The 17,820-nt window shown below is 42.4% G+C and overlaps 1 protein-coding gene across 3 annotated transcripts in view; it reads left to right on the forward strand.

The window, feature by feature from the left end:
* Positions 1–17,820, forward strand: part of HIPK1 (homeodomain interacting protein kinase 1) — a 29,001-nt gene that overhangs the window by 5,389 nt on the left and 5,792 nt on the right. For 2 of the 3 annotated variants that reach the window (XM_082330235.1, XM_082330237.1), the window contains exons 3-14: positions 4,908–5,031; positions 7,318–7,437; positions 8,205–8,291; positions 9,134–9,318; positions 9,623–9,785; positions 10,159–10,381; positions 11,258–11,379; positions 12,929–13,063; positions 15,619–15,761; positions 15,944–16,126; positions 16,694–16,909; positions 17,202–17,440. In XM_082330235.1, coding sequence (XP_082186361.1) covers positions 4,908–5,031; positions 7,318–7,437; positions 8,205–8,291; positions 9,134–9,318; positions 9,623–9,785; positions 10,159–10,381; positions 11,258–11,379; positions 12,929–13,063; positions 15,619–15,761; positions 15,944–16,126; positions 16,694–16,909; positions 17,202–17,440 — 1,940 coding nt within the window. The remainder of the gene's footprint in view (positions 1–4,907; positions 5,032–7,317; positions 7,438–8,204; positions 8,292–9,133; positions 9,319–9,622; positions 9,786–10,158; positions 10,382–11,257; positions 11,380–12,928; positions 13,064–15,618; positions 15,762–15,943; positions 16,127–16,693; positions 16,910–17,201; positions 17,441–17,820) is intronic. The other variant, XM_082330236.1, reaches the window with a different exon arrangement.

Consider the following 17,820-nt stretch of genomic DNA (forward strand, 5'->3'; position numbering starts at 1 on the left):
TTTCAATTATTCCTTCAGCTTGGTTCTGCTAATAGTGTGTATTTCAATATAAGTAGCAGTAGACTTCAATAAATGGATGCAGAAAGAACTTCTGGCATCAAAGGGACATGAAAAAGTCCGTGCTGTGTGTCAGGGTTGCTTTCAGTGGAATGTGAGCTCACTTGACGCAAAACTTAACTAGTATCTAGTCCTTCCAGCTGGGACGAGACAGAGGACTCCAGACGCTCCACCCCGTGTCTCTGCCCTGTTTGATGTCTTTCCTGTCCTCCTAGCTTCAGTTTAAAGCCCTGGCTTCTTGTAGCCTTGTTCTGTCTGTTTGTTCCTCATACTCCTTGTATCCTTGCCCCCTTTGTTTTGTTTTGGTTTGTTTTTTTCTCCCTCTAACACTAAGTACCAGCTTTCTGTGCCATTTCTTTCATGTGATATAGACTTCTCTTAATCCATTGCTCATGATCTTCACTCAGCTTGTTGGCACCAATCTTTCCAATTCTAAACTATTGATTGTTATTTTTTGTAACACGGTTGTCTTCTATGCACCATAGCTCTGTTAAAATGCTTGCTGTCTAAAATGCATTATTAATTTCGTTGTTGTTGTTGCATTGAAAGAGGTGACCGCTGATCAAGAATCTGCTCTATCTGACTTGCAACACATGCGAGCAAAGCAGTTTGGGGAGGCATATAGTGCTTTCCAGTTTCTGATATCGCAAAAACCAGATTTGGCTGAGGCACAAGCAGCAAGGGATGATAAGTATCTTAAAGGGGCTGCTGGAGGGAAGCTGTCTGCTTCATCTTTGCGTGCGGCTCTGAACTCCGAGCCACTTCCGCCTCCCTGACGCGGGGTGACTGACACTGCCAGAAGGGCAAATAACCGGAGATTAGATGGTGTTTAAGGCTGTCTGCTTGGCTGAAGTTAAGAGTGCTGTGATGTGGAAATCTAATATTTAGGGACATGTAATTAGTTTAATGGTGATGATTACTAAAATCCATAATCTAGGAACTTATGGAGATGGTGTCAAAGCCAGCTTATTGTGGGAGAACTGGATTGCTTTAACCATATTCACATTAAATTAGTGTTCAAATGAGTTCTAAGTTGGAGATTTTTTTCAATGCTTTGTTTAATAAAACAGTATAGACCAATTCTTGCATTTGGTTCTCTGTCAGCTATTAAAAATAAACTTCTTATTCTGTGTTCTCTTTTTTTGTTTTTAATGCCTGTTACTGGCACTTATGTAACCTCTGTCCCCTGTAGAGGCGTCTAAACCAGCCAAACTCGGGTACTATAAGGTGAATTTTCTGATATATATACCCTGAAGGAAAAAACCTTCCTTTATTAATTATGCTCAGTGTAGCTGGAGGTCATCTTGTCCGACAGCCCTGCTCACTCCAGGTTCTGATTGTACTTCTGGCAGTTGGACAGCTTGCATCGGTCTTGATGACACGGCCGGAGCCGTACATCCAGTTGGGATGTAGTATTGGGTTTGTCAGGGCAAGCGCCTTAAGGCTGAGGCAGGTTCCCTCTCTCCACAGGCGTTACTGCTGCCTCTGCAGAGTAACCCCCGTCAAGAAGGGCCGTTTTACTGCCGTGACATGGTTGACTTAAAGTGTGAGCAGAGGTGCCCATGAAGAATTCTTTGGTGCTGAAGCCAGGCATGGACTAGGAGTAGACTAACTCTGACAGTCATGCTTCTATGCAGTGACTAGTTTCTGTGGCAGTCCTGAGATCTATTAGCAGTAATTCCTGACTGAAAACCAGAGTATATGCTTGTTACATCAGTTGCAGAAGGGTATGGATGCTTTTGTTCTCCCTGGGGAGGATAAACAATAGAAGGAAGCAGACAGCTTGCAGAAGTGAGAAATCCCTGGGAAGACTGATCTCCCTGCTGTTCAGAGAGTGAGGTTTCCTCGTGTCCTGTTATATGTACAGCCCTCATGTGAGTCTTGCTCGATCCCTACGTCCTGATGTTTCCTGTGGGTCAGCGTAGAGACGCCTAGCACATTGAAGATACTAAGCTGAAGGGCTGAACAATTTGGGCCATGAGAAGGTGGCACTGAGTGTTGAGGGAGCTTGCGGAGGGCAGTAGTATCTGTTTCTTACTTCTGCTTTGGGCTACATGACCTACTTCTGTCCCAGTCATGTTGGCCAAGGAGGCAGCAGCGCCTGCTGCCAAATCTAACTCTCTGCTTGCTAATCGAGCTCTGAGTGGTGATCATGTTATTCACTGCCTTACTAGTTGCAGTTGTAGAAGCTTCATATTACCATCATTCTTCACAAGGGGGAGGGCTGAAGACCCATGTGTAAACATGGTGTGTTTTGAAAGGCTAAAAGTAAGTCTCAGATTTTTCCGCTACTACTGTGAATCCTCTCCTGAGAGTGCCTGAGCATATTTGCCAACTTTGGAAGTCAGAGTTTGGCAAGCGTGTATGCAAAGAAAGAATGTTGTTGATTCCTATTCCAAAGAGCTTAAGATCGTAAAATCACTTTAATCTCTGACAGACCAGCTATGAAAGTGACCTCTGCCTGTTGTCCTGTTTCAACTCGCATCTCATAAGGCCGCTAATTATAGTGGTGTAAAAGGAGATGAGAGAGATTCTGATTTACCAGCTCTGTCCTGCCATCAAAATGAAATCCGGTGGCTTGTGAGAAGTTCATTTATTTAGTTTCAGGGAATAAAATGCATAGAGTTCAGCTTGCTATCATTTTGGTATTGAGGTTTCAGAATATCTCAGTCTGTTCCAGCATGTAGTTAAAGGCTAACAAACTGTCACATCCAGCCTTCGTCGCTGCTAATCCCTCTTTCCATTGGAATTGGTGGGATTTTTTTAATGCACTTATGAAGGATTAGCATGCTCTGCTTATTCCATGGGCCACTTATATTTTAGTTTGTTTGCCAGTCCAAACCAAGGAAGCTTATGCATGCAGCATTCCTTATGTGACGGGTTTGGGTCCTATCTGAATTGGAAATTCCTGCATAAGTATGATAATCAAGAGGATCAGTGCAGTTTGTTGATGATGACTAGTCTAAGACTAATAGCGCGTGGGGTTCTGAAAATCCTGTGTGAATGACTGCGTCGTGCTCACTGTACCAAAGACCAAAGTACTGCAGAAATGGGTTCCTCTTGTTTGCACCTGTTAGCCTATAGAAAGTTGGATCTATTCTAGCATGGTTCTTTAAATATAAATGTTTAGCAGGACATTCATCATTCAAATACCAGGTATTTATCATGCTTGCATAATCATTTTGTATTTTCATATACACGAAACCATTCCAAAGTCGACTGCTGCTAGGGATAGACAAACAAGAAGGTAGAAACAGATCAATGTCAAGTAGAGCCAGTGTCAGAATGTCTTAGCTTAAATAATCTATCATTCTGATTGCTAAAGGTATATGGCGGCTCTGTTTTTGGGGGGCTCCGACATAGTAGAACCACCTCCTTGCTTTAAAGCTGAACAATAGAGAGAGGCATGGCCTCGCTGCAGCAAACAGCTGCTTCCGCGCTCTGTCTCTTTTGATAGATCGTGTGCTTTCTCAGGGGCGCTGTGCCTGGGCAACTGGGATGAGCGCATTTGTTTTGGAGACTGGCTAATGGTAATTGTGTAGTCACCCAAAGCAAAAGCTGTATCTGTGTCACCACGACACAAAGGGTGATTAATTGGAAAGTCACTTCTTGCCATGTACAGTTGGGAGGTACATTCGGGCTGAACAGTTGAGGAAGGTGAGTGTCAGATCTATGACACCTGTACATTATGCAAGCCCTGTTTTTTAGAACTCTGTAGAAAGATCAGCACTGGTTTCAGAGCCTTTTTTAACAAGAGAAATATCCATACTGTAACACAATAAATGTCATGCAAACCCTGGGGCATGCTACCCGAGTCACAACCAGAAAATAGATAGCCTGGAGTTTAGGACTTTTCTGTCTTCCTTTGCGCTTGTGTTAGTTATGCATGAAGAAGATCAAGGTTCATGTGTTTCCTGTACTTTCCAGAGTAAATTCCCACACCAGCTCACATGGTTTTTGCAGCACTTGGGTTTTATGCTGTATGCAAATGTATGACCAGAAGTTAGCCTGACAGACCGGCGTCGGTTTGTTTCAGAACTGTGTGTAGGTGAAGAGTTGTACTAAAACATCCTTTTGGGTTATGAGTCAGTTCCAGGCAGAAATCTCCCTGAAATTCCAACCTGTTGCAGAAGCAAGCCCTGCGTGGAGTTTGAGTTTTTTTTCATCGCCTTCTCGTAAAGGCTAGGCCAGACAGGTAAATTTTGCATTAGGTGTGGTTCAGCGCACAGAAACCTGTAACACAACCTTGCAAAGCAGTCACAATCTCCAGCTGTGTTCTCTCCGTCCATTTTAAACTCGAAACTCCCCAAACAAACCCTGTATGAAAACCCGCTGACAGAAACCGAGCAGCTCTCTGAAGAGCTCCTTTTTCTGGCTCTGCAGATGCTCTGCTTTTCCACATGAAAACAGGCAGCCTTCTGCAGCTGGTTACCTGGGGTCTTGCGACCTTCTTCTGAGAAAAGTCCGAGCACCGTTTGCCATGACTTTTCTTCCCAGTTCTGTTAGAGTGGGTGGTGTGCTGTCTCAGGGGTGCTTCGTACCATACGTAGTCAGGTGTAATTAAGCAGGTTCCTGAAGGAGTAACTTCGTGTCGCAGTTGTATAAAGGCCACCTAGGAGCTGGAGGGCACCACGGCAATAAAACGAATCCAGCTGTGCCAGTAAGTGATAAAAAGGTTGGGATCTGTGAGGCCACTTGAGGAAACGTCTGCTTTAAAGTGAACCACTTAGTTTCACACAGATTTGCTTGTGCTTGGAGGAGAGAAGGAGCGGCGTTATCCAGGTTTATAGGAAAGAACTACATGCTTTCAGAGTCGAAGATTTTACTTTTTTTTTTCTCTTCCCCAACAGAGCTCCTGAAATCATACTGGGTTTACCGTTCTGTGAAGCTATTGACATGTGGTCGCTGGGCTGTGTGATAGCTGAGCTGTTTCTAGGCTGGCCTCTGTATCCAGGAGCATCTGAGTATGATCAGGTGAGAGTGCGTGGCGGACGTGAGGATGTTCAAATGAAATCGCAAAGATCTGTGTCCAGACGCTCCGAACTCAATGTATCCTGTGTCAAATTTAATCTAGTGTAAATTGGTGTTGTCTGTCATCTTAAGTTCATTTTCTTTTCGTGGTGTTCCCATTGCCTGTCTGTCCCTGTTGTTGTACAGGAGAGCATGGAGTTCTGTGTGTTTTACCTTGAGTTGAATGTAGTCATCCAATATAGAGAGTCAATTTACAGTTAACCCCCTGGCTTCCAAACCCAGAAGCTGTTGAAATACCTCCCTGTCAAAACAGAAGTGAGGTGTGTGTTCTGACTTGAAACACCCTCTGTAATTTCACCATGAGGGCAGTTTTTCCATGTGGGGACAGAGCAAGCCTATCATTCCTGTCCTGTTAATACCTCCAGCAGCCCTCATTTTTAATGCAAAGTGTGGGCCCCTAGCTGTCTCTGAAATAAAAGGGCAAGAGTCTGAAAAGGCATCTTGAACTAATTAGTTCTTTCCGTGGATACTTGGCATTATTACCTGGGCTAGTCAGTTGCCTATAAAAGGACAAAAAGTCTATATGAGAGGGTTTTTGAGGGTAACTTTTCCACTGTGGTTTTTATGGTGGTACCTTGTTACAATGCTTGGTATAGTTTTCCTTATGTGATAAAATACATGAAAACTTACTAAGTTTGAAAACTTGCCTGTGTTACATCTTCCCAGCCCTGTAAATTTCCAAAGGAAGCACAGCGGTACCTTAATGAGCAGAATGAGTTAGAAAATAAGTGAGATACAGCATGGTGGTTTCCTTGCACACTGGGTTTTGTGCAGTTCTGAGAACCTTATCTAGTCATGTAGGTGGGTGGGGAGGAGGTGCTTTTTCCATTGCTTAATAGACAGGATTTTGCAGTCCTTCATCAGGCAGCATGAGGTGTGACTTCATGTGGTTGATTTTGATATCTGAATTGCCCTTGAAAAATAGGGATGACTTGCTTTCGTATTTTCTGAGACTCTGCCGCAGCAAGTAAAAGCTCAGGCAGAACTTGTGAGAGGACCTCTCCAGGAATGAGTTCACGGGCTGGGATGGGATTTACAATTATTTTTTAAACACCCTGTGGCTGTAAAGCAAGAGTTATGTCTCATGAAAATAGCAGAACTCTTAGCTCAGCTATTGAGTAGATACAAAAAATACTCACCTGCAGACACTTCAGATCCACGCTGGCATAAATGAAAAGTGAGTCAATAAATTCATGTGGATCACAAGCTGTAACAGCGAGGTAAGTGCCCTGCAATGTTCAGCTCTTTCGTTACAGTGGCATAGCAGGAGTTTTGCAAATGAGAAATGAGACGTGCTAAAGGACCTGTAATTGATAATTCAAACAAAGCCCAGTTATCTTAACACTGTATTTCCAGTCCTCATTTTATGACTTATCAGGGATTTTTTCTTAAACTTTTAAATAGACTCCTTTGAGGGGAGAGTCATGACAAAGGTGATGTCACGTTTCTCGCTGTACATCTTGAGAGCAAATAGCATTAGCAGTTGGGCAACATTTGGAATACTTTAAAAAGCTGATTATTGTGCTTTTTCATAACTTGCTATTTTCTTTCCTTTTGAGCATACCTTTTTATTTATTAGCTCTTTACCAGTGTCTTACTGATACTGTCACAACTATTCAGGTGCATTTTCCAAAATTCTGAGCTGTTTTTTTTGTTACATGTAAAGTATATTAAATATTTTTGAGGATGTAAGAATCTGAGATTGTACTAGAGGTTTGGTCTTGCTTTCTTGGTCGGCGAGAGCTTTCCCATGACGTTATTCTCAAATGGCGTGCTTAGAGTGTACGTGGCCAGTCAGAGCAATGTTGCTTGGATTCTTATACCTTTAATTATATATACATACGTGATAACTTCTGTGGTACTTTTTCTCTCAAAATGTGTCCTTCTTACATTGCTGATACTAAAGACTATTGGTGTTACTTCATCCATGTCTGCTCGCATATATATATATATATATATATATACTTGGGCAAAAAATATTTCCATAAAATAAGAAAGATGTATTTAAAACCTAAAATTTCTGCAGATAATATGATTGAAAAAATTAAGTGTCCTTATAAATACTTCAGATAGTCCCTTTAATTTTGCAGTTTGCAGTTTCAGTTATCTGGGCATTCTTTATTGACAGGTTCTTTTCTATTCCCTGTGAACAAATGCGATTGATAATTACTCCATTAGCTGTGAGTTCTTTATATTGGGAGTCCTCATTCTTTTAATTTTCTTTTCTAGATTCGTTATATTTCACAAACTCAAGGCCTTCCAGCGGAGTATCTTCTCAGTGCGGGAACGAAAACAAGCAGGTTTTTTAACAGAGATCCAAATTTGGGATACCCACTGTGGAGGCTAAAGGTTTGTCTGTCTTTTTAATTCCCAATTCTGTTTTGTTCATTGAGGACTTGACGTAAATTCACACTTAGTTTTAGTGTGCTGTGAAAACATTCTGAGTGAAGATTGGATTTGAAATGCCATTCAGATATATATTTGTGTATTTCATTTCAGAAACTGCACAGACCTCCTGGTACTCAGCTAACAATAGCAGCTGTGCGTGATAGTACCAGCAAAGAGTGGGTGTTAAAGTAATTGCGATAATGGTTACTTATTATGGCCAGCTCAGTCTTGGTGAAGTATGTCATCTTGTTGTTGTCTCCTGACAATACAAAGAGTAAAACAGAGAGTATTTCATGATGGTGTTTGTTAGTTTAGCAGAAGTCTATTTGTGTATTGGCAAAAGACAGGAAAGAATCAGATGTACACTTCATTTGCCTTTAAAGCCAGGCAGCAAAAGGAAGGCGATTTTACCTTTCTTCTTTGCAAGAGAGGGATTAAAAATATTTATAGCCTCTTCTCTTCCTAAATCAGAAATCTTCAGTTCTTCTGGCATTAGCACTACCTAACGAAGCCTTGAAGTGAAGTCATCCTGTTGTTAATTCAGCTTTGCAATGAATCATGTTTCCAGTTGAGGAAATGAGAACCCATGGCTGTTTTGGTTTGGCCTACTGGCATGTCGTTTGTCTTCAAGCAGGCAAAAGCTCACCTGGCTCAGCTCTTTTCTTGCTGCTTTTTCTTTATCAATATGCGATATCTCAGTTTATATTAACACATGCTTTCTTTTATAGACCCCAGAAGAACATGAGTTGGAGACAGGAATAAAATCAAAAGAAGCTCGGAAATATATATTCAACTGTTTGGATGATATGGCGCAGGTGTGTGGAGGTCTCGTAACACACAGATAACTATCACATTAATTACATCCATTATTGGGATCTCTAAAAATGAGGCTCCTGTACTGGAGCGGTCCTCTTCCACAGGCTGTAGAGAACACTGATGTAGCTTTGCCGTGGTGCCAGTTTGCATCAGGAATCACTGTATTAAAGATCAAAATGTTAATTATGAAGCTGTTAGAAATTTGTTGTTTTTTCTTAGGCCTTGGTCCGGTAGATGCAGCAAGTGTGCTTAGCCTGTTATCACTAGAAGTAGTCAGGCAGTGGGAAAGCTAAGCACCTCCAGATGTGTTTATAGGATTAGGCCTCTTATTGGACTTTGGAAATGTTTTCTATTTTTTCATTCTATTTTCAGAGGTAAAATGAAGGAATATCTGAATGCTTTTAATATCATGAGGCCTTGAATCTTAAATACGTTGGTCTCAATTTTCTGTTGCTTTCGTAGCTGTTACCATCACTTTACACCTCTACAGAGAATGTAGAATCCTGCCATTCTGATCTGCTCGCCCCTTATAGCCCCACACAAAAGTTGAGGGCACAAAAGATTGCCAGGCAGTGGAGAATGAAGCCTGGTTGATATCTATTGAACAGGCCAACTTCACGTTGAGATGGGAATCCCATGTGTAGGTTTGACTTCCTTTTATAGGATGAGCAAGGGAGAGGCGGTGTGTTAGCACTGTAGCACCTAAAATTAAGCTGGCTAAGAGACAGAAATGCTTAGTAAATATTTCTGCGTGATGTGAAATTACTGAATTGTTAGGTAACAATTAATTTGATGGGATTGATCGATTGTTTGTGTGAACTACTCTCATTTTATTTTCAAGGTGAATATGTCTACAGACTTAGAAGGGACTGACATGTTGGCAGAGAAGGCTGACCGAAGGGAATATATTGATTTGTTGAAGAAAATGTTGACAATTGATGCAGATAAGAGAATTACTCCACTGAAGACTTTGAACCATCCATTTGTTACAATGGCACATCTACTGGATTTCCCACACAGTAATCAGTAGGCTTCCTTAGATTTCTTGTTTTGTTTCAGGAGGACTTACTGGAAACACAGAATAGCACTTTTCTGCTTTCTGTCAGTGCTGTTTTCTGCAGTTTCTGGCTGTTCTGAAAATAGCAATGGCATGTATAAGGAATGGAATGTTCATAAGCTTCCTTTTCATGTTTTAGAACATTCTTTGTTGGTTTAAAAAAAAAAACAAAAGAGCCTAAACCTAAAGGCATGTGCATAAAGTTGGGAATCTGTCATGTGTCTTGTACTGTTTTTACATATCTGATATTTTCCTTCTGTTATTCTGTTTCAGTGTGAAATCTTGCTTTCAGAATATGGAGATCTGCAAACGAAGAGTTAATATGTATGATACAGTGAATCAGATTAAGAGCCCATTCACAACTCATGTTGCTCCTAATACAAGCACAAATCTGACAATGAGCTTTAACAACCAGCTCAATACCGTACACAATCAGGTATAGCATCTTTTAGCTGTTTTATACTAATCAAAGAAATGGAGTAGTCTAATTTTGTGCCTTCAGGCCAAATCCTGTTCTGCAAAATACTGTATTTAAATTGCTCTCCAGAATTTGTAGTCTTGCCTTGAAATTTGATTTTCCCAAACTCAGGCCAAGCCCGTCTCTTTACTTCACCTAATCATATTTGCCTGTCAGTTCAGGAACCTAAGTAAAGTTGATGCAATTCATGTTTTTTCTCCTATGTTGTCTTATATCTTTTACCTGAAACCTTTTCCTGGTCCTTTCTTCATAGTATAATACTCATGGTTCCTGTTGTTTGTTTTATAACAAGTACGAGTGATAAATCTGACTTTTTTTTTTTTTTCCCTAGGCCAGTGTATTGGCTTCCAATTCTACTGCTGCTGCTACTCTTTCCCTGGCAAACTCGGACGTCTCACTGCTAAACTATCAGTCTGCTCTGTATCCATCATCTGCAGCACCAGTTGCAGGAGTGGCCCAACAGAGTGTTTCCTTGCAACCTGGAACCACCCAGATCTGCACGCAGACTGACCCATTCCAGCAAACGTTCATTGTTTGTCCCCCTGCTTTTCAAAGTAAGCGGGAAAAACCCTTTGTGTGGTACTGTGGTTTCAGTTAGGTAGAAACGAGAAGCTGCAATTTGCACTAAATTGAGAAACTACAGAAGACCACTCTGTGCATGTCACACAGTGCTCTTGCATCAGATGTAGTGCAGAATCAGGTCAGACGTGTAGACAATTTGGTTCTCTTCCAGGTCATGCTTGAACAGGTGACGGTATCTTGCCTGCCTGGGTTGCAGTCTTCATCTGGTTGCCGAACCAGTTTTTCCCCCCAAACTGAACACAACAGCATTCCACAGAAAGCAGTGAACAGAGGAGCCAGCCCTATCCGAAAATAAGAAAGTGTGGTGCTATGTTTTGTATGTCAGGAGGGAATATCTGGTCTTTGAGTCTCGGTTCACAAGCACGGATGCAGCTGTGTTGTTTGCTAGCAACGAATTGTCACAGGTTGCAAATATTTGCACAGGCATAGCTTTGTTAATCCTGAAAGTTCTCTATTTATGCTTATTTCTGGATTGTGTTAGTATGGAGGGTTATATATGAAATGGGAACTGATCGTGTAAGGTTTGAACTTTGAACTTAGTCTCAAGCAACATAGAATTAGATGTCTGTGTTCTCTCTGTTTCTGGAAACAAGACTCTGGACTTCAACAGAGCCAAGCTTTTGGGGACTGGTTGCCCATCGTTGCCCTTTGGCGTACCAGGACTGCAGAAGTATTTACTTCAGCTGGTGTTCTATTAGTACGCTTTTGTCAAAGGGAACAGCTTTTCTGTCTCTTCATCTGACCCTGTGTTCTGCCCTTACCTGGTAGGAATTTGATTTTGGAAAGAAACTAAAAAAAAAAAAGAACAATAAAGCAGCTTAGCGATGACGTATTCTTGTCCTCCGCAGCCGGACTTCAGGCAACTACAAAGCATTCTGGGTTCCCAGTAAGGATGGAAAATGCTGTCCCAATTGTACCACAAGCACCTGCAGCACAGCCACTGCAGATCCAGTCTGGAGTTCTCACACAGGTAAAAAAACAGAAACAAAAAACCCAACAATCCCCCCCTAGAGTTAACTGCAATTCCTACCACCGTCCAGGAGAACCTGACTGCCCCTCCGGTGCTGGGGTGACCGCAGGGGGTTCTCGGAACACTCTGAAAGGTTAAGTGCAGATCACTTCTAAGACAGTGTTTTCTTGTTTTGTTTTGTTTTTCTGGAATATCTAAAGGCTAAACTATTTTATGTCTTGTGCCACCCTGGTTTTAGGAGTTTGATTTAATAATGGGAATAAATATGTAGTTTTCAGCTGCTAAAAACAGGCTGTATTTTTTCACGGGTGTACACTGCCTTGTAGGTAGTGGTGTACGTTTTTGCCTACACTTTAAAAATGTGGCAGCAAATTTTAGAAGAAATCATTTCTGTGAGAAGCGAGATCCCAGTAAACAGAAGTGGCAACACAGATCACTCACGTTAGAATTTCATTTTTAAATCAATAAAATTATTTCTGAATCCTTCTCAACTAGTTACATTGTTAGTGTGAATTGATGTGTGGCAATGACATCCCGATTTCTGTTGTTTGCAGTTTAAACAATATGCGATAGCAAAATTCACAAATAATTCTAAAAAAGGATATTTTAGCCATTAGTAATGTGTCGTGAATGAAAACAATTTTTATTTCCAAAAAGTAATGCTTTAATATATAGCGAGTGCCCAGTGAGTCGCAGGTTTTATTCACTGAAAAAATTGTAATTGCCTTTATAATTAAGTGCACTTTTATTTATTTGCATAGTTTTAGTTTCTGCTGACATTAACACATACTTTATTAGTTTTACTCTCCAGGCAGAATGTTGTACTTACTGACCTACTTGTAGAGGAGTAGTTTTTAGATTGTTCGGTCCAAATAATTTTGGTGGTATTCTGTGATCTGTGGTTTGTTTAGCATAATTATACAGGTAACGGTATCCAAAAAGCAGAATACGCTTGAAGGAGGCCCACCTGAATCCAAACCCTGCTTTTCCTGCAAACTGTGCAAACTGTACTCTAAGAATCTAGATGTAATTAGACATTTGAGGGACTAACATGTGTCTTGGTAGTTTCATCACAGATAACTTTGCTCTTCCATGATACAAAAGACCTACCGTGCCTTCTATTAAATCCCTGAGTTTATCTTTTTCCGAGAGTACCGTATGTGGATGTGGAGGTACGATAGTAAATGCTGTGTCCTGCTAGGGGTGCCGTTTGTGTTATGGCTTAGTGCAGCGTATGTAGTGTAACTTGCTCTCTGGGACCCACTAAAGTACCAATAGCTGAACACTATCTCATTTTTACCTTTTTAACTGTGTCATCGGAGAGATCCTGTTCCCAGATTCCCTGTTCCTTGTGTTCCCCTCAGGGAACTGCTTAGGGGAACATGCCCGGAGGGCCTGGGTGTTGGTTTCGCTGCATCCGTTACAGTTCTGGAGTCTGCTCAAGCACCATAGAATGCCAGTGAGGTGAAACCTTTTCTGGCCCTATTGCTGAACCCACTTATCCTGCCTCAGTACGTGTGTTTCACTCACTGCCTGATCTACATTTCAGGGAAGCTGTACTCCACTAATGGTAGCAACTCTTCATCCTCAAGTAGCCACCATCACGCCGCAGTATGCGGTCCCCTTTACTCTGAACTGCGCAGCCGGCCGGCCAGCGCTAGTAGAACAGACGGCTGCAGTACTGGTAATTGCCTCCCTTGATTGTGTTCACTAACTGAGTTTTTGTTTTAACTTAGACTTGCAGAGGGCATGGAAGCATGTGCCATCTTGTGGCTGTGTTCTTGCTACATCTTAATGTCTCGTTGTTTTCCTCCCCAACATTGCTGAAGCACTGTCTGACTCTGACGTTTAGTGTGGCTCTGTAAAGAATCCAGATCCATTGACTATGACTTTTTACTAGCCTAGTATTATAAAGCTCTTCTACGCTATACTATAGAAGAGTTATAATTGTTCCTGTTCTTCGCTTACTATCCTATCTTTGCCTTTTGATTGTTGAATACAAAGGAATCAGTCTTTAGCTTGACTCTGCTACAGGTACCTGGATGGCCAGAATTTGAACTACTTGGCAAGTTAGCTACATATTTTGTTTTCAACACGTGTAAAGCTGCTTTGCATGTAGAAATGTTTCAGGTCATTAAGCACAGGCTAAAATCTCTAATGACAGCAAATTCTTTAACGTATTGCTTTAGCAGTCGATTTCTCTTAACCTCTGTTGAACATTGACAATAATTTTCTGGCCTTTTGTTATTTATAGCCAATCGCAGGTAGCTTGCTTCATCCAGATAAAGATACTGTTCTTCACAGATACTTTCAGTTCCTATGTATTTCTTGGTTGAAATTAAAGGTGAGCTCTAGTATCCAAAACGGCAATAGCTAGCTTTTAGGCTATTTGGAACAATTTTTAAAAAGGATGGGGGAAGGGAATAAACACACCTTTAAGAAGCGTACATTTTCAAAATTGTCCTCTTCTGTATTCGTTTGGCACCTGCATCAGAACAACTTTGCAAGTGCCACAAAGAAGTCATTGTAAAACTCCAGAATCAGATCAGTGAAGCTTATGAAAACATTGCAGTGCACTTAAGCGCTGGTATCCTCACATGTCTTTCAAAGCACATTCCATTATGTGAACCATGTTGTTTCTTGTGGCTTCAAAGTGGTAGTCTGAGTGTCATTTCTTCCAAGAGGGAGACCTCTGCTGAAGTGGAATTTGCTCGAGTCATACCTGTACTGAAATTAAAACCCACTCATTTGAGTTCTTCTGAACCAAGTGAGCTGCTCCCTGTTTCTGAGGATGGGAAGGCAGGAGAGTGGGCTTCTCCTGGGTCACGGCTCTCAGCTGAGCAGACCCAGGGATGTGTCTCCTTTCCTCCTCTTGAATTGCGATTGCTGAAAGGCTGCAATCTAGGCTGTGAAAACAGCAAGGGGTGACTGTAGCAGAGCTTGGGACACAAGTGAGTTGTTAGTGATGCTTTCAAAAGTGTATTTGGGCTTTTGATTCAACAGGCAAATTCTATTCTCCTGTGTGTGTGCAGTGGACTTGGCATTCAACTCCCCTGTACAGCAGTGGAGATCAGAGCCAGCTGTCTCCAGACTATGAGCCTGGATTCTGAGTTTCTCTGGAGGACTTCACTATTTCTGTTTGGATTCTGGGAGCCTTTGGCGTGAATTTGCTCACCTTTAGTGCTTCCGACACTTCTCCCTTGCTGCTTCCCCTGAGTTTGCATTAGCCATTTGCTAAGCTTTGCATATTTTTGTCCTTCCTCTGTCAAAACAGTTCGTCGCTTGGAAGGCCCGATTTCTGCCTCTCATTGGGAATTTATATCTTGCTGTATTAAACTCTCTGCTTTGTCTTGTGCAGGTGTTGGCTTTTGGAAAGACGCATGGTGTGACTTTTAACACATTTCTCTTTTTTTTTTTAATATTATTATTATTATTATTGTATTCTGCTTATGTTGGCAGAGGTTTTAGCAGTTCTCTGCTTTGAAGGCTTCTTGTTTGGAACCAGTATTTGTAATAAGTGGATCTGTTACTTGCAGAAATATTCTATGTAAAACAGCAGGTGTTTATGGTTTTGCAGTTTAAACTGCAAGAAAGAGAGCCATATATTTTCAAAATCATAGAAATATTGTACTGCCAAATCTATTTTGTTTTTTGTTTGGTATTTTCCCCAGAAAAAACTGCATTTTGTCAATTGGGACAGGAACATTAATAATATTAATGAACTGAAAATATCTTCACGTATCTCCCTTGTAACTAGATGTTTCTCTCAGTGTGTCTTTTCTTAAATACTTTTGTTGAGGTGGAGTGAATTTCCACAATAATAGCACTGTCTCAGCTCTCTCAGTGTGAGCCCTGTGAGGCAGAAAACCAGAAAGGACCAAATTGGCTTCATATTTTGGAATCCTTCAGCAGAGCAGTGTGCAGAAGCTTACATGCCGAAAGAGTCCTGGCCACTCATGCTGCACCTGGCAGTACAATATCTGGCTGCGTTAACGCTCTTTTCCCCAGGTGACATCTGTGATACAAAAGGTTAGCAAAGTGTCCGGGGAAGCTTGTTTCTCTGGCTTTCTTATTCTCTTACTGTACTGAGACCTTTTGAGAAAGTGCAATGATGTGCCGTTATCTCTGCAAGCTAACAATCTACACGAGTGCATTTATTGCTTGGAACAAATCTCTCTCTCTCTCCACTGGTAGGAACTGAAATCTAGTGAGCCTGTGTATCTGTTTGTTGTTTTGCAGCAGGCCTGGCCTGGGGGAACCCAGCAGATACTGCTTCCTTCCACCTGGCAGCAGCTCCCAGGGGTTGCTTTGCACAACTCTGTTCAGCCAGCGGCTGTGATTCCGGAGACGATTGGCGGCAGCCAGCAATTAGCTGACTGGAGGTAGGGATTGCACAGGGTCCGACTCCGTGCCAAATGGGAATACGTGCCATCGCAGCACTGCCTGCAGTGCACAGAATTTCTCCCTTCCCTTCAAAATCACGGAGGGGCTCGGTGCAGCTTGCTGTGCTTGCAGTGTACTCATGGGATTTGGGTCTTTTTCTTTTTTTTTTCCCCTGCCCCAGGAACGCACATTCCCATGGAAATCAGTATAGCACTCTCATGCAACAGCCATCACTACTGACCAACCATGTGACATTAGCTACCGCGCAGCCTCTGAACGTTGGAGTTGCTCATGTTGTTAGGCAGCAGCAAAGCAGCAATGTTCCAGCAAAGAAGAACAAGCAGCCAGCACCAAACGCAGCCAAGTAAGGCTTCCTTTCCCAGCCCGAGAAAGACCGTGGGTGTGTTTGTGGAGGTTGCCTTTATGGTGTGAAAAACTGGTCTTCTGATCACAGAGGCGTTGTCTGTGTAACTTTTTAATGTGCTAGAGTTGCTTTTAAAGATGCCTCAGAAGAAGTCTCTGTACTGTAGTCACTGATATGTCATATTAATTTCAGTGAGGGTGGAAGGAACATGGTCGACCAAGTGCTTTGCTTTACTGGTCGAAGGAGGGTTTTACACATTCAGGGTGTGTTGGTGCCATAGCAATACCAGTGACAGAACTGGCATCTGTCTAGCAAGGGGTAGCAGGTTTCTGGCAGTGTTCAGATTAATCAGTCCAGAGCATCACTGTGTGCATTGGTCCCTTCTGGGATGCGTCCTATGGCGCTCTCCTGTATGAGTGACTGCACTGAGGTTCTCTTCGTGTTTTTCAAGATGTTTCTTCTTGTGTGTGTGCTCCAGCCTGCTGGAGCCTGGCTCTTCTTAATGCTGGTGCTGGTTTGTCCCAGCCTGCTGACACGTAGCTGAATACTGCTTTGGTTTTCCTTCAGGCCCAGCTCAACTCTAGAGTCTGTGCCCTCCCAAGTTTACTCGCTCATTGGGAGCAGTCCTCTGCGCTCCACCTCCTCCTCTTCCAACGTGCTCGTCCCAGTGCAGGAGCAGCACCAGCCCATTGTGATCCCAGACACTCCAAGCCCACCCGTCAGTGTCATCACCATTCGCAGCGACACTGATGAGGAAGAGGACAGCAAATACAAACCTGCCAGGTAGGAGGTTCATTTAGGCAGCCAGTACTGATTTGTCCTGAGCTCAGCCCAAGCATCAAGGAGAGTGGAGAACACTACATGCAAAGCCCTGGCTAGGCTAAGCAGTACTGCATAAGACAGAAAATTCTGCGTCATGTCCGCTGTGCTGTTTGTGTCCCTAGTTAATCAGAATTTCATCTGACAAGGAGGGAGGGTATGAGATCCCAGAGGGAGATCTCCTGTATCTTGTGGTAAAAGCTAGAATGTTTCCCACCTGTTTTGTTTGTTTGTTTTTTTTCTCTTCCCCCTGCAGTTTGGGTATGAAGCAGAGATCCAATGTCATCAGCTACGTTACTGTTAATGACTCCCCTGATTCCGACTCCTCCCTGAGCAGCCCCTATGCCACAGACCCGCTTTCCTCTCTCAGGAGTACAGGCGGTGCCCTGGAGCTGCCGAGCAGAGGAGCGGCTGACAGCTCCAGCTCTCGGACTATCATTGTGCCACCACTGAAAACACAGCTCAATGACTGCATTGTAGCTACCCAAGCTTCAGGTGGGTATGCTCTCATACGTTACTGTGCTCAGCAATTTTTGCCAAGGCTCAGATGCTGTCTTATCCCTGACAGCTTTGTCCTCACAGTTTTGGACTATCTGCGTTGGGTCTTCAGCAGCTTTAGATTTCACAGCTGCTGTTCTGAGAGTGCAAGCCTTGGTCTGGTTTCGGTTTCACTGATAGATTTACCTTTCATATAGGTTTGGCTGCATTGAGAAAGATCTGTAAAAATTCCCAATGATTTCTTGTACAATCAGATTTTAAATCATAATTGAAGAAAAGGCTCTGTTACAGAAATAGTCCTGTGTGTTCTTTGGTTACCTAAGCTGGTTATCACAGCGCATGGCGTGTGAAAGGGAAAAATGGACTAAGGTTTTGAA

Source organism: Platalea leucorodia (genome assembly GCF_965183815.1).
Source record: "Platalea leucorodia genome assembly, chromosome: 19".
NCBI classification, from domain to species: domain Eukaryota; kingdom Metazoa; phylum Chordata; class Aves; order Pelecaniformes; family Threskiornithidae; genus Platalea; species Platalea leucorodia.